At 41.8% G+C, this 16,373-nt stretch overlaps 2 protein-coding genes across 4 annotated transcripts in view; one reads left to right on the forward strand and one right to left on the reverse strand.

The window, feature by feature from the left end:
• PSME4 (proteasome activator subunit 4) overlaps window positions 1-1,147 on the reverse strand; it is a 111,451-nt gene extending 110,304 nt beyond the window's left edge. The window contains exon 1 of one of the 3 annotated variants that reach the window (XM_045077838.1): window positions 633-1,147. In XM_045077838.1, coding sequence (XP_044933773.1) covers window positions 633-874 — 242 coding nt within the window. In that variant the 5' untranslated portion in view covers window positions 875-1,147. The remainder of the gene's footprint in view (window positions 1-632) is intronic. The other 2 variants (XM_004775683.3, XM_004775684.3) reach the window with 2 other exon arrangements.
• Window positions 873-15,176, forward strand: LOC101682680 (translation initiation factor IF-2-like). The gene is made up of 4 exons (XM_045077930.1): window positions 873-876; window positions 1,134-1,475; window positions 14,327-14,492; window positions 15,146-15,176. Exons 1-4 carry the CDS (start codon window positions 873-875, stop codon window positions 15,174-15,176), a joined length of 543 nt encoding a protein of 180 aa, XP_044933865.1.
• The last annotated feature ends 1,197 nt before the right edge of the window (window positions 15,177-16,373 follow it).

The following is a 16,373-nucleotide window of genomic DNA, read 5'->3' on the forward strand; positions in this document are numbered from 1 at the left end:
TTCTCAACATTAACGCCTCGTATACAGCCCGAGAATGTGGTAAGGGCTGATTTTAAACCAATTTCAATAAAAGCCACAGACTGAGCAGGCCCAAAAAAGCAAAATCTACAAGTTTCCTACGGCCTCCTACCCATTCAGAAAGTTATGAGACATGAATTGAGGGATACGAAGAGGCGGAGACCGTAGAGGAAAAGCCGGAGCAAGCACCAGGAGAAGTCAATAGTTGCTCCCCCATAGATGAATCCTGTCTCTCCTCCCCCATGAGTCTTTAAAGGTCCAAGGAGGACCTTTGGGGGACCGCTCACCTCTTTCCCTGGGAGCCCGGTGCCCTCCGGCTCCCCAGGGCCCCGCAGGTCGGAAGACAACAACCCGAATCCTTGGGGGAAAGGCAGCTGGGGAGGACGCAGAGGGCTCGTAAGGACCGAGGAGGTCCGGCAGGAAAGTGGCAGGGAGGGCACTTGAGTGCTTCCCAAGCTTCTTGTCGCGATTCTCAGACTAATGCTCCTGGACCACTGGCTAGAGTCGGGGCAGAGTTGAGTCCAGCGGTCCGGTACGGACAAAGAGCCACCTCCCCCCCACCCTGGACGCTCCCCACCCACTCCCGCCTACCCTACAGGCCCGCACAGACTTACGTGGAGAGTTTCCTGGTCCAGAAAAGGCCCCCGGGCCACAGCTCTTGGAGCTGCACGGCCCGGCCCAGGTTGCTTTTGATCTGGGCCAGCTGCAAGTCTGACTCGGCGTCCAGCCGCTCGGCATAGGGCAGCAGCTTGTTGTAGACGATCTCCTTCTGAGGGACGAAGCCCCGCGGGTCCGGGCCGGGACGCCCACCGGGCTCCGGGGGATCCCTGCCTTCCGCCCGTTCGGCCGGCTCCATGAGCCTAGGGACACCCCCCCCACCCCCGCCCACCCTAACCCTCCCCGGCCCCCACCCCTCTCCGGGCTCCGCCTCCTCCGCGTCGTCGTCGCCCCGCGCCCGCAGGCGGCCCGTCGCCCTCGGCCCGACCGCTGGGCCCCCTCCCCTGGCCGGCGCGCTGCTGGCCCCCGCGCGATCCCGGTTCGTTGGCGGCGGCAGCGGCCGCTCCGCCCGCCCCGCACCGGCTCGGCTGGTGACGCTGCAGCAGCCGGGCCCGCAGGTTCCGGACGGGCCTCAAGTCACTTCCGGGGCGGGGCGGGGCGGAGCGACGGCGTCGGAGGAGGTGGTGGCGGCAGTGGTGGCGGCTGTGGCGGCGGCGGTGGTAGCGGCCGTGGGAGCCCAGCGGGCCGCGCCTCCTTCGCGGTGGGGCCGGCTCGGAGCCCCCACCCCCGGGCCTCACCCGCGGAGCGCGAGGCTGCCCCACCGGAAACACGAGGCGGAATTCCAAGCTATTGTCCTTTCCCGCTTGGGGTCGCGCGCTCGGTGCGGCTGCCGGTAGTCGCCGTGCCTTCCGACAAGGCAGTGGGCCTAGTCCCAACCCCGAGTGTGTGGAAAAACTTAGGTACTCTGTGTCCGTATCACTTGATACTTAGAGATTTGTTTGCTCAGTCACCTTTAAGCCCTCCCACTTTCTGGTATTCTTCGGGCCACCCTCATCCCCAAAAAGTGAATAGTTACTCATTTAACAAATACTAAGTGAACTACTATTCTGTGTGTCAGACGCTCCTTTTAGGCCCTTGAGATGAGAAGAGCAAGTGGTTTCTGCCCTCCAGGGTTTTGCAGTCAACTGGAGCTTTAGTCCAGGGAATAAGCAGTTAAAAGACAATAGTCTTAATTGCTGGATAACTACAGGATGCCTTGGGAACACCTAAAGGGTTATTTCAAACTGGAGGGGTGTCAAGTAGCTTCCTAGACAGGATACAGAAAGTTGAGGTTAAAGGCTTTGAGTGCAAAGGTATAGTTTAGCTGAAGGAAAATCCTAGAGGCTGCAAGCATGAACTCTGGGAATTCAAAGTTCTGAATGGCTGCATATTGCTTGGAAGAGGAGCACAGGATTGAAACCTAGAAAGGAATACTAGGGCGTTTTCAGAACTTCAAACCTAAAAGCAACAAAAACCTAAAAACATTTTAGGCGTAGGAACGGCATGATACAATTTACATTTTCAAAGAATCACTCAGACTTTAAGAGAGTAAATTAAAACAGACTCGAGTTGAAAACTGGAGGACCCTTTAAGAAGCTGTGACATACTGGTGGCATGGATGATAGTTGAAATAATTTGAGAACTATTGCAGTAGGAAGAATGGCCTGGACTTGGTAGCTGATTGAACATGAAGAGTAAGACAATGGGAAGAAATAGGATGAGTTCAGATTTCTGGTTTGAGAAGCTGGATAGATAATGTAGTCCTTCTTGGAGATAGCAGAAACAGATTTGGAGGCTGAATCCCTAAAGGATGGAAAAGTACTTTGATATATGGATCAGGACGATACAGACTATTGTCTTTTTTTTTTTTTTTTTTTAATTTATTTGACAGAGAGAGAAAGATCACAAGTAGGCAGAGAGGCAGGCAGAGAGAGGTGGGGGAAGCAGGCTCTCTGCTAGGCAGGGAGCCTGATGCAGGGCTTGATCCCAGTACCCTGAGATCATGACCTGAGCCAAAGACCAAAGACAGAGACTTAACCCACTGAGCCACCCAGGTGCCCCTGATACAGACTATTGTTAAAAGATAACTGAGACTTAATAACAATTTTAAGTCTATTGGAATTGGGCAGGGCCAAACCAGAAGTAGTTAGGATCCCTGACAGGAGCCAGGGAAAGACTTAAGTAGAGAAGGTATGGAGACAAAGAAAGGAGATTGTTGGATTGGCCATAGCTTTTTTTTTTTTTTTTAAGATTTTATTTATTTATTTGACAGAGAGAGAGATCACAAGTAGGCAGAGAAGAAGGCAGAGAGAGAGGAGGAAGCAGGCTCCCTGCCAACCAGAGAGCCTGAGTCGGGGCTTGATCCCAGGACCTTGGGATCATGACCTGAGCTGAAGGCAGTGGCTTTAACCCTCTGAGCCACCTAGGCGCCCCCCTGGATTGGCCAATTGGCTGTTTGTGACTGGTTGACTTTAGTGTTTAGATTTCATAACTTTGAAGTTTTTACACAGATTTTGGACAAAGACGTTAAAGCCACTTAAGTCTAAGGGCCTTTATGTAATTAGTTTAAAAGTACAAAAAGAATAGGGCCCTTGACCAAACTCTCAGGAGTACCATATTCAAGGATGGATAGAGAGCAGAGAGAAACCACAAAGAGTACTCAGAAGAAGCAGTCAGAGAAGTAGGAGTTCTAGGAAGGTGGGCATTCCTAAAGATGGAGTGTTTCAGATGGAGGAAATAATCAATGTGCCAAAAGTGGTTGACCAGTCAAATAAAATGAGACCTGAGGAGAATTTATGGGAGTTACGATACAACAGATAACAACAGTTTCAGGAGATCTACAGTGGAAGATTACAATGACATTGGGGAAAAAAGGAGTAAATAACTACAGTCAGTAAAAGCGGACAATCTTTTTCTTTTTTTTTTAAAGTTTGGGTGGGAAGAAAAAGAGGTAAGGAGGTGGCTGGAATAAAAAGGAAATTGGGAAGATGGGATATGTTTTAAATATTAATGAGGAGGAGCCAATGGAGTAAGGTTGAAGATAACGTGGGTGAGGATGACAGAGAGTGGGAGAGAATGTGGAGTAATTGGCCTCGAGCGAAAAACCAGACTGTGCTTCCATTGTCAGAGGAGAAAGGCAGGGGAGGATAGCACAAAGGCAGAAAGGTTTGCAGATCTGGTGACTAGAGGTTGGAGAAGTTCTTTCTGATTCTTTCTTTCTCTCTTTCTTAATTTCTTTTTCTGTCAAATATGAACATAAGAATGATGGGAGGAGGTGGGGCAAAGGAGATTTGAGGAGACTGGAGAAGGTTTAGAGTAGTCTCAAATTAGAGTAGAGTAGTCTCAAAATTCAGAAAACTCATTAGAGAACCAATTACTTATCAGTTAAGTCTGGAAGCATGAATTTTATTGTCATCTGTGTGAGCAATTTGCAACATTTAACCCAGTAATGTTCAGCAGCCCAGGATTATATGCCATGCAGTCTGGTATAATACACTGAGAAAGGAATAAGAATATATGTTGGTGGTCGTGAAGGTAATGGTGTTAGCTACCACTGTTGAGCACCTCTCTCAGCAAGTGCTTTACCTACAGTATCTCACTGAATTCTCTTTTCTAAGTAGAGATCATTGGGTTGAAAATATTTTTTATAAAGGTTTTATTTATTTGACAGACAGAGGTCCCAAGTGGGCAGAGAGGCAGGCAGAGAGAGATGCGAGGAAGCAGGCTCCCTGCTGAGCGGAGAGCCCGATGCAGGTCTCAATCCCAGGACCCTGGAATCATGGCCTGAGCCGAAGGCAGAGGCTTTAACTCACTGAGCTACCCAGGCTCCCCTGGGTTGAAAATATTTAAAAGAGAATGGTTACTGTCAAAACTGGTTGAAGTCTAAATGAAGAGAGAAAAGGGCTAATAGAGAGGTCAAGGGACTCAGATCCTGATAACATACAAGAGCAATGTGAAAGGATTAGCTTGAGCAAGGGATCTGGAAGAACGGGAATATTTGGATTTAAGATTTCAAAGAGGCCCTTCCAATGATGTCAGTTCCCCTGCAAATGGACGTGGGAATTGGAAAGGTCAAAAGCATTATCGGAACAAAAAAGATGACGTCTCTGTGTGAGGCTTAATGGAAAACACTAGTGAAATCTCTTCAGGTGAGAAAGCTGGGAGACCTTAAGTTTCTCTGGGGGGCCTAGTCTACTCATCATTGGAACTAGTAACCCAAAGCCTGAGGTTAATTTTCTCTTCTCAGACTTAACTCCCAAGCATTTTTTTTTTTTAATCTTTTAGAGTTCAGGATACCCCACCAAAAGATAACAACACATTATGCTTTCAGTCAGACCCTGAGGGAGACATTGGCTTCTTATCAGACCCCTCCAGAAGGCTGACTAAAATCGCCATTCCTGGCAAGTGCAATAGCCCTTCATGGAAAATACTCTGAAGACAGAGGTTTCTCCTCAGGCTAGAGGAACTGCTGGGGATAATTACCAATCAAATATTTACATCTTTGGTTCACTGCTTGATAATCCACTTAGTAGTAAGAAAAAATGACAGAGGGCTGCCTGGGTGGCTCAGTGGGTTAAGCCTCTGCCTTCAGCTCAGGTCATGATCCCAGGGTCATGGGACCTGAGAAATAAGAGGCTTTTACCCTAGTTCCTATATGATTTTTTAAAAATAGGCTCTATGCCCAACTTGGAGCTCAAACTCAAAACCCCGAGATCAAGAGTTACATGATCTACCTAACAATCCAGCTAGGCACCCCATAGGTCCTATATGATTTTTTTTTAAGACATTATTTATTTATTTATTTGAGAGAGACTTTATTTGTTTTTATTTATTTATTTATATTTAATTGAGAGAAACACTTTCAAGCAGGGGAGGGGCAGAAGGAGACGGAAAGAATCTCAAGCAGATTCTCAATCTCACGGTCCTGAGATCATGACTTGACCTGAAACAGTCAGATGTTCAACCAACTGAGCCACCCAGGTGCCCTGCCTATATGATTTTTAAGTTCTGGAGTTTTCGTCCCAAAGCCCTTCTTATGCAGCATGGCATCCAATTTACTTCATTAGAGTATATTTGGAATTCATTTTTTACTAAAGAGGAAATCACAGCTAAAGCAATAAATTTTTCTATTATTACTGCTGTACAGTTTCTGTTAGGCATTTTACCATTTTACTATGACATAACTAGATGTAGGCATTTTTTATCTTGCAGGGGATTCTTTTCATTTTTAAATGAAAAGATTCATATCATTCATCAATCATGCAAAATTTTTGGCTATTATCTGTTCATAATTTTTCTGTTTGTCTTCTCTCTTTGTAGAATTCCCATTATACATAATGTTATAGCTTCTCACTCTTATCTCTGTATTTGTTACCTCCATTTTGCAAGTATTCATTTCTTTACCTCATTCTGGATGACTTTATGAGACCTATTTCTAATTCACAGAATTCTTTCCTACTCTGCATCTGATCTGTTTAACCTGTCCATTGAGCTTCTAATTCTAATGATTATTTTTTTTTTAATTTTAGAAGTTCTATTTTGTTCCTTTTCAAACCTGCTATTCTATTTTCATTGACTTTTGTTCTTTATGGTTCCAATGACTTTGTTAATAATTTTAGATGTGTTTATTTAATTGTTTTAGACAATTATATTTATTTTTATTTTACTTATATACTTGAGAGAGAAAGAGAGAGCATAAGTGAGGGGAGGGGCAAAGGGAAAGGGAAAAGCAGACTCCACACCAAACAGGGAGCCCAGCATGGGGCTCAATCCCAGGACCCCAGGATCATGACCTGAGCAAAGGCAGACACCTATCGGACTGAGCCACCCATGTGCCCCTAGACAATAATATTTAGATAATCCTTTCTGTTACTTTAGATTTTTAGGGGTGTTATGTGTCTGTTGACTTTTGTTCATGGCAGTTCATTTGGTTGTGTTTTACAATTTTTTATATTATGATACTATCTCCCTATGGCTTTCTGTTTCTGTGTAAATCCCGTGTGACCCAGAGCATTTTGTTTGTTTGCTTGCGCCAGATCCACAGAAATAGCACAGGCCCAGTATCAGTCAATATTTATGTTCATTTTTCAGCTAGTGTAAATTTGAATTTCTATCTTATATAAGTTACGGGCCTGGGAATTCAGCCCTTAGAGAATTCTGGTTTTTTTGTTTGTTTGTTTGTTTTCAATATTTTATTTCTAACTCCCTTTGGTCTGAGGCATCAGCTTCTTTCTGCGAGTAGTTACTAAAACCCAAATCACTTGCTGTTTCAAGATCAAATAACACTGCCCCAAAATTGATGCAGAATTAACTCACACACTTATCGCTCTGGCTTTCCTTTCTTCTTTGTTTCTGGATCTAGAGATTTTCCTTTTCTGTGTGTGAGCTCATCTATTGTTATCACTTGTTATGTTTAATGCAGCATCTCTGTCTAGGGTTTCTGCATTAGCTCAGGCTGCTATACTACTGGAACTGGAGACCCTTAAGGAATGAACTTCTAACCCTAAATTATTAGACATCATTTGGAGCAAAAGGGAGTAATTGTGGATGATTAAGAGCTTTTTTAGAATCCTCATATCACATACATTGCCATTGGTGATGCCTATCCAAGCTATATTTATTTAAGGATTAAAAATTATTATATTATTATTTAGAAAATGCCTATTTGATATTTAAATGCAAAGAGTTTTTCAGCACAACTGAAGCTCTTTGTGTTTCTTCTTTTTGAAAAACTATGAATAATGTAGGAGACCACAGCTTCTCTCTAATCAAATACAGTAGAGATGTGTTTTTTAACAGTGGTTGAAGAAATTAACAATAGAGGCAGTAGAGAGATAATAACCAATGCACAAAGAGGATACACACTCTTTTCCACCTACCCCCAGTTTTTATATATAAAAATAGAAAAGGCCTTGCTCATAAGCAGAGAGTGGAATTGTCTGCATGAATAATTTGAATAGCCAGCAAGACACTCACCCTATAGCTTATGCTCGAAATGCTACCCTTTGCAATGTTTCTTTGTACTAAGCAGAATCTCTTTTGAAATTTACAGGCTCATAAGAGGGGTAATATATCAAATCCCAAATTTGCCAGGGTGAATTATATATTCATTAATTTAATAAACATTGTTGAATGCCTCCTGAGTGCCAAGTTTGAGATCATAAGATGAATGACAGTACTTGTCCTCAAGTTCACTTATCTAGTGGGTTGACATTTAGTAAGTAGATAAATTAAAATTATAACCAAATCTTGGCTGGGATCTCCCTACCTCTCAAAATCTCTAGATGAATCTAATTGAAACTGCCTTCCATAGACTGAAAAATTCAGTGCTTCACCCAGTAGTTCTGCCAGTTTTGGAAGATGGAAGATTAGGTTTTTATAGTAACTCCCACCTCTAAACTTTTGTTTCTGATAAACTAGGTCTGTCAAGTGATCATCTTCCCCTGAGGCTTCTATTATTCCTCTTTCAGTACTGCTTTAATCTGAACATGGAATGTAGCTTTTTCCCTTATTTTCCACAATTTCTATCCAACAAATCATTCATACAAGGCTGTGTATATGTCACACACAGGAGAGAGAGAGAGAGAGAGATGTAAGCAAGTTCAAAGAGATGAAGGGATTTACATACTAGAAATAACCACTTAAAATTTAATATAAATGTTTTTCCTAAAAAATCCATTTTCTATGTGATTGCTGATATTGTGGATCTCACTATCTAGTGGCCAGACATTAAACAACTCATTCTACAGGTATTTTATTAGAGTTTTGTTCAATGTTGTAACAGTATGGTAGGAGCACAGGAAATGTGGATAAGGCAAGAGAGGAGACTAGAAGGTAAATTGAAACCAGATTACAAATAGTCATGGATCTATGCATATTGATGATAATGATGGTAGTAGTGTTAGCTCATCCCCATCCATAGGGAATGGGCTGCTTTTCTGGACTCATAACCTAAGTAATTTAGTTTTCAAGTTGTTGCCTTGTTTTTTTTTTTTTAAGTTCATTTTTTATTTTGAGTAATTGTAGATTCACATGTAGTTGCAGGAAATAATACAGAGATATCCCTTGTACCTTTTACCCAGTTTCTCAAAATTGGTATCATCTTGGGACCATCTGTAATACAATATAATAATCAGGATATTTACACTGAGGCAGTCAGGCAAGATATTAGCACTTCCACACCACAAGGGTCCCTCCTCTTGCCCTTATACTGACATTCACTTCCCTGACCCTTTCCTTGTCTCTAATCCCTGGAAATTACTAAACTGTTTTCTATTTTTACAATTGTATGGTTTAAAGGCTAATATATAAATGGAGTCATGCAGGATATAACCTGTTGGGATTGCCTCTTTTCTCTCAGATAATTCCCTAAGGAATTATCCAAGTTTGTGTACCATAGTTTTTTTCTTTTTATAACTGAAGAGCATTCCACAGTACTGATGTACTTTTGTTTGTTTTTGGCCATTCCAAGTAAAGTTGTTGTGGATATTCATCAACAAATTTTTGTGTGAACATAAGTTCTAATTTCTCTGGGATAAAAATCTAAGAGTGCAATTGCTGGGTCATGCTGGGTTGCATTGCTTAGTTTTATAAATGAAACAATGCCAAACTCTTTATTTAGTGATTCCTCATTGTGATTTAATTAGCATTCCCCTAATGGAGAGAGATGTTGACCTTATTTTCAAGTGCTTATTTGTTACCTGCATGTCCTCTTGGGTGAAAAATGTCTGCTCTTGTTTTTTGGCTTTTCTTTTAATTGGATTACTAACTTTTTTACTGTTGACTTTGGCATTTTCTTTATTTATTCCAGGTACTATTCCTTTGTCAGATACATGATTTGCAAATGTTTTCTCCTGTTTGCAGCTTATCTTGTCATCCTTTTAACAGGGTCTCTTGCAGAGTAAGTTTTTAATTTTGATGAGGTCCAATTTGTTAATTTTTCCTTCTGTGGATCAAACTTCTGGTGTCAGATCTAAGAACTTTGCCTACTCTTCGATTCAAGGATTTTTTTTTCTAAATTTCATGTTTCACGTTTTTTTTTAAAGATTTTATTTATTTACTTGACAGAGAGAGATCACAAGTAGGCAGAGAGGCAGGCAGAGAGAGAGAAGAGGAAGCAGGCTCCCTGCCGAGCAGAGAGCCCGATGTGGGACTCGATCCCAGGACCCTGAGATCATGACCTGAGCCGAAGGCAGCGGCTTAACCCACTGAGCCACCCAGGCACCCCATGTTTCACATTTAAATCCATGATCCATTTTGAGTTAATTTTTGTATGAGTGTGACATTTAGGTCAAGATTCATATATTTTTTAAATATTTTATTTATTTGTTTGACAGAGAGAGAGAGAGAGCACAAGCAGGGGGAGTGGCAGGCAGAGGGGGAGGGAGAAGCAGGCTCCCCACTGAGCAGAGAGGCTGACATGGGGCTCGATACCAGGACCCTGATATCATGACCTGAGCCGAAGACAGATGCTTAACCACCTGAGCCACCCAGGTGCCACCAGGATTCCTATTTTTGCCCATGAATGTCCAGTTAATTCAGTTTTAAATAACAACACTTGAAGACTACCAAGAGTCTCATCGAGGTAGTATTATTTCAAATGCAGTGATTTCATTTCAGTCTTTACTCAAACATGCCGTGGAAAGGCACCATCCACTCTTATGATCCACCGTGAGCCAATACTTGGATAAAAAGACATAACTTTCATGAACAAAGAGTAAGTTTTATGGTCAGTTCTTAAGCCCGTAACTAGTGATAAAAAGAATACATTTGACTAACTCTGCTAGAACACAGTCCTGCTAAAAATACACCTAATTTACTTTATTCAGATCATTTTCAGTATTGGGCATCTGTAATCGTTTTTTGACTCCTCAGCATCTGAACACACTTGCTAGATTTGGGAAATCCTCCCGTCTAGATCTTGGTGAGAAGTAGCCTCCTACCTCCAATTTCAGAAGCCTAAGCACTGAGATTCACCCTCTACCCACTCCTCTGACAGCCTGTGATCCAGATTTTGCCACCATGTACTTTAAGTCTTGACCAAGTGATGCCAAAATTAAGGGATGATGGATGCTACTAGATCTTTGACAGAGAAGCAGCCTGGCATCGTGGCTGTTTCTCAGGAGCAGCAGCTGCGTGCCGTCCCCGCTATATCACAGAGAAGAGATGGCCTGTGTCGGTGGTGGTAGCAGCTTCTGAACCAGATTGTTTGTTACCCTCACTCCCGTGGTTCTAACCCCTAACCTAAGAATCTTTCTTAGCATTTCTTACCAATTCTGTGAGTTGCCTGATACTTGCCAGTTTCTTCAATTTAAGTTAACCAGAGTTGGTTACTGATAGTAGAGATGACTGACATCAAGAACCCTTACTGATACCGTGAGCAAATTAATCTAAAGCTGTGGTTTAGAGAGGTTCCCCCTCAGAGTTTCCGATTTAGTACAACTGGAGTGGGGCCTGTGAATTTGCTTTTCAAACAAATTCCTGGCTGCTGTGGCTGCTGCTGCTGCTGGTCAAGTGACCATGCTTGATCTTCATCAGTTTGGTGTGATTTTATTAGTTTCCTCTCAAAAAGCTGCTGATTCACGTTCCATTGTTTGAGTATGCCACGATTTGCATATCCATTCATCTGTGGATGGACATTTTGATTATTTACAGTTTTGAACTATTATAAATGAAACAGCTATGAATACTAATGTATAGGTCTTTGTGTGGCATTATTTCCTATTCTCATGGGCAAATAAGTGGGAGAAGACAACCTGGATCATATGGTAAGTATATGTATAACTTTTAAAAAACTGCAAGGTATTTTCCAATGTGATTCTGCCATTTTATATTTTTACCAACAGTGTACAAGACATCTTTTGTAAAATTTTATTTATGTGTTTGAGAGAGAGCAAGCACAAGTGGGGGAGAGGGGCAGAGGGAGAAGAAGCAGGCTCCCCACTGAGCAGAGAGCCCAACGTAGGGCTTGTAGGACTCAAACCCAGGACCGCAGGATCACAATGTGAGCTGAAGGCAGATGCGTAACCAATTGAGCAACCCAGGTGCCAGGCTTCTAGTTGTTCCACATCCTTGCCTCCTTGGTATGGTCAGTATTTTTAACTTTAGCCTTTCTAGTAGGACTGTAATAGTATCTCATTATGCTTCCAGTCTGCACTTTTCTAATGACTAGTAATGGTGAGCAATTTTTTTAGTAGTAATTTACCCTTCATGTATCTTTATTGGTGAATTGCCTATGAACATCTTTTGTCCAATTTGTTGGAGCCTTATTTGTTTTCTTACTGAGTTTCAGGAGTTCTTTATATATATTCTGGGGATAAATGCTCTACCATATATGTAACTTGCAAATGTTTTCTCCATTCTGGGACCTCTTTTTTTCTCATTCTCTTAATAGGCAGAAAGTAATTGTAACCAAAATTATCAAGAGCCTCATGAGTTTTCCTAATGACTTCCCTTAATTGCTTGATATTCAAATTATTCTTTTTTTTTTTTTTTTTTAATATTTTATTTATCTATTTGAGAGAGAGACAGTGAGAGAGAGCATGAGTGAGGAGAAGGTCAGAGAGAGAAGCAGACTCCCCATGGAGCTGGGAGCCCGATGCGGGACTCGATCCCAGGAATCCAGGATCATGACCTGAGCCGAAGGCAGTCGTCCAACCAACTGAGCCACCCAGGCGTCCCTCAAATTATTCTTTTTTGAAACACATTCCTTTTCTATTTTCCCTGCTCCTCTTGTTAGCCGGTATGACTGTGGGCTCACTTGCCAATAGCCTTATGTGTGATTGGAAGACTCCTTTAACATCACTTTCATTAACTTCACGAAATCTTGCACTTGTAGCAAAATGTGCAGTTAAATTCTTTCAATTCATTGATTTGCACTTGATTTATATTTGGGGATATTACCACAGTCTCAAAGTTCAAACCAATGAGGATGTTAACTGAGGGGCAACTGAATGAGATAGGGTAGGGAAAAAATTACTGGTGTTTCCTATGGAAAAATATTTGAGTTGGGACTAATTTTATAAATGACCATTTTATTAGAGAAAATTAATATGATGTTTTGCTTCCATATGGGAGCACAGATTTGTGTAATAAATACTAAAAAAACAAAGCTTGCAAGAAAAGACCCCTCTCCTCTCAATATTTCCTCATATCTTGATCCTCCTCTCCCCCCATAACTCTCTCTGTTGTAGGTACTATGACCTTCTTTGTTTCTTGATCAAGCCCAGTTTTTTTTCTCAATGCAAGAACACCTACTTTTCCCTCTAGTCCAGTGAGAAATGGTGATGACTTGTAATGACTTGTATCAAAGTGGAATAGTCAGAAGTGTCAGATTTGAGATGTTTTGAAGGTAAAACTAATAAAATTTGATGATAGAATATGGTATGAGAGAAAGGAAGAGTCATAGATGACTCCCAGATTTCTATCTTTTGTAATAGCATGTATGGCAGACTCATCATGAGATGGAGAAAACAGAAGGTGGGACCAGGTTTGTGAAAAAACTATCATGAGTTCCATACTGGCCATACTAAGGTCACCTACACAATCCTACGTGAAAATTCAAAAAGGCTTTTGGGTATTAGTGTCTAGACTTAGGGGTAGAAATTGGGCTGGAGATATCAATTTGGAAGTTGTTCGCATATAAATGATATTTAATGTTAAGGGACCAAATAAGATCACCTGAAAAACAGGTGAGAGAAGAGAGTAAAACCTTGAGGTTCCAAGTGGAACAGAGTAGGAGATATCAGTAAAGGAGTATCAGAAAAGGAAAACCTGGACTGAGTGATAAAGATCAGCTCTGTGTTTGGATATTCACCAGGAGGTTCACCGGAATCATCAGTTGGTTGTACTGATGGCTAAGACTTGTCCCAGTGCTGCGCTGAATTCATTGTGCCAGATCATGAGAGAAAAAGACACAGGTGGAGTCTGGAAGAATCCATGAGCAGGCTTCCTTAATGCCTTTTTTTTCCTGTGAGGGGTCATATAGAGCACACTCTTCCCCTATTACTGAAAACACAGTAATATGTATGTGATGTTTCTGTGCAAGGAAGCCCATTAGAGACTAAGTGCCCAAGATTTTTATCTGAATCCGATCATGTTACATGAACAGAGTTACCCTCTGTCTGGGCACAGTAAGCCATCAATATCAGTTAGGAAAAAAGAGAAACTACTGAAAATCAAGTTTTCAAATGCTAGCCAAGGGCCAACCTTGCAAGCCCCTTCAAAGGATAGCAATCTCAGGCCTGCTATACTAACTCTTCTTTGTGCAGAATGGCATCACAGAAGCTGAAGGGGGAGAATGTTTCCAGCATTCCAGAGAGATACAGCTAAAGAATCAAGAAAGATAAGGGCCAAAGTGGCCAGTGGATTTGACAGTATAGAAGTAACCATTGACTCTGATACACAATGTCTGAGGGATGGTGGGACAAAGAGGCTAGATTGAAGAGGATTCAAGCATGACCTGGTGAAGGAGTAGAGACAGAGAGAGAGAGATAAAGGATATTTCAAGAAGTTTTCTATTAATGGAGACAGAAGAAGGAAACGTAGTTTAAAGAGGATAGAAGTCAAGAAGAGGCTTTTACAGATGACATCTTTGTTTTGGGATCAGGATTATTCATTAGAAAGGGAGGGATGATGGCGAGTAAGGGATTGGATCCACAGCAGGAGTGAAATAGTAGGAGGAAAGACACTTCCTACATTGAAACAGGAGGGAAGAAGACATACAGATTTAGAAATCCAAAAATGAGAAACTTTTTTTTCCCTCTTTTTGCAGGTACACATGCTTGGGCTTTATTTAATAGCATGTCTATGACCAAGGACCAGCTTGGAATCCGCAGTTGGAACAGAGTCTGGCTCACCAGCACCCCCATTCTCGTAGTCTGTTCTGACATAAGCCAGGAAGCCCCCATGAAGAAGCATGGAACTCAGTTCACTCACAGGTTTGTTGGTTTGTTTGTTTTTTAAGATTTTATTTATTGAGAGAGAGAGAGAGATAGCAAGCACCACAGCAGAGGGAAGAGGCAGAGGGAGAGGGAGAAATAGGCTCCTTACAGGAGCATGACATGCTCCATTCCAGGGATCTAGGATCATGACCTGAGCTGAAGGCAGACACATAACTGAGTGAGCCACCCAGACACCCCTTACTCACAGGTTTTTAGAGCCCTCATAAAATGGACTCCCAAAGCAGCTGCTTCTCCTAGAAACTTGGCCACTGGTGGATGGGACAAGGTGAGCTCTAAGTGCTAGTCTTCTTTTGTTTTGGTTTAAGCTTGTTCCAAACCCTCCCCAGGCCCATTTTTCCCATGAAGAAGGTGATGGGAAAATTGCACTTGTACCAGTCTTTTATAATAATGTGCTTCTGAAAATTTTTACCTAAAAGTTCCTTCCAAAGTCAGCCATTTATTCTGTACGTAATGTTGCTTTTTTACCTGATCTAGCTCTCCATCCCAGGCCTTTAACTTTTAGTTATAAGTTAATAAATTCTTCCTTTTCCTTACAAAATGTCAAATTCTGGTTTGCCTAGACTGTTGGTTCCATTTTTGTGCTTGTCTTAATTCTCTTAACTTTTGTTCCAATGGTGATTCATTTTCAGGGATGTAAAAGAGAACAGGTTGAAGGTTTGAATTTTTATCTGGGGCCCTATCAGTCATGGCAAGATTTTTCCTGGAGGCTAGAATCCTGAGACCTGGCTTGGCTGTGCATCCCTGAGTTCTGTACCATGCTCCAGGGTGAGCTGATGGCCAGTCCAGTGAAGGCAAAATGGAGTGAGAAGGGCCCTCCTTGAGGGCCACAAGGCTGCAGTGGTCTGTGTCCCCCACAAAATGAGCAACTTCTGGTGGATTTTATTTCCTCAGGGAAGTATGAGGCAATGTCCTCAATTGAGAGTAGAGAGTTGTGGAAAAGATGTGAAAGATATGAGAAAAAAGTAGAAAGTTGGGAATTTGTAGAGTAAGGAAGAAAATAATCTGGGAAGGAGAATGTATAAAATGGAAACCTGCAGGAGAGAGGTCATGCTGGAGGTTCAGGAGGACTGTGTAATTATTTAAAATGTTTTATTAATAAGAGATAATAATTTGAATTAATTTTTTAAAAGATTTTATTTATTTATCTGAGAGAGAAAAGGAGCATGGGGTGGGGCAGAGGGAAAGAGAGATAGAAGCAATGTGGTACTTCATCTCAGGACCCTGGGATTACCACCTGAGCCAAAGACAGACACTTAACCAACTGAGCCACCCAAATGTCCAATAATTTGAATTTATATCCTTGAAATGTTTCAAATCTACTAAGATCTGCTTCAAAAGGAAACTATTGTATTGGATGGCAGTTTAAAATAGGAAGGAAGCGATGGTGCCTTCTACCAAACAGTTATCAGCTCAAAACTAGTGTAATAATTTCATCCTAAATTACCATTGAATGGTTGAAACTGAATGACCAACTAATCTCCTCAGCCTAAACACACATACAAAATATACCTCTAACATTACATTATAACTTCCCGCATCTAACAAAACAGGAAGAGTGGTTATGTTCAGCTGATTGTGTGAGATGATCTGGGTTGGTTGGAGCATATAGAGTTTCCGTTACATTCTGATTATCAAGTTAATGTATTATGTGGCAGAGATGTGTGTGTGTGTGTGTGTGTGTATTTCAGTACTGCCATGGCAGGAATTTTTCCTTTTTCCTTTCCATTTTCACAGATATGTCTCATGAACACAAACATAAAATATATTCAAAAGAAACTTCAAGAATCTTTTCTGATAGACATATTTTTAGTGTCTGTACTGACTCTCCTATTTGCTGGACCCCAGCTGCAGCACTTG

The sequence above is a fragment of the Mustela putorius genome, unplaced genomic scaffold (genome assembly GCF_011764305.1).
Source record: "Mustela putorius furo isolate JIRA1106 unplaced genomic scaffold, ASM1176430v1.1 tig00000224_pilon_pilon_pilon, whole genome shotgun sequence".
NCBI lineage: Eukaryota > Metazoa > Chordata > Mammalia > Carnivora > Mustelidae > Mustela > Mustela putorius.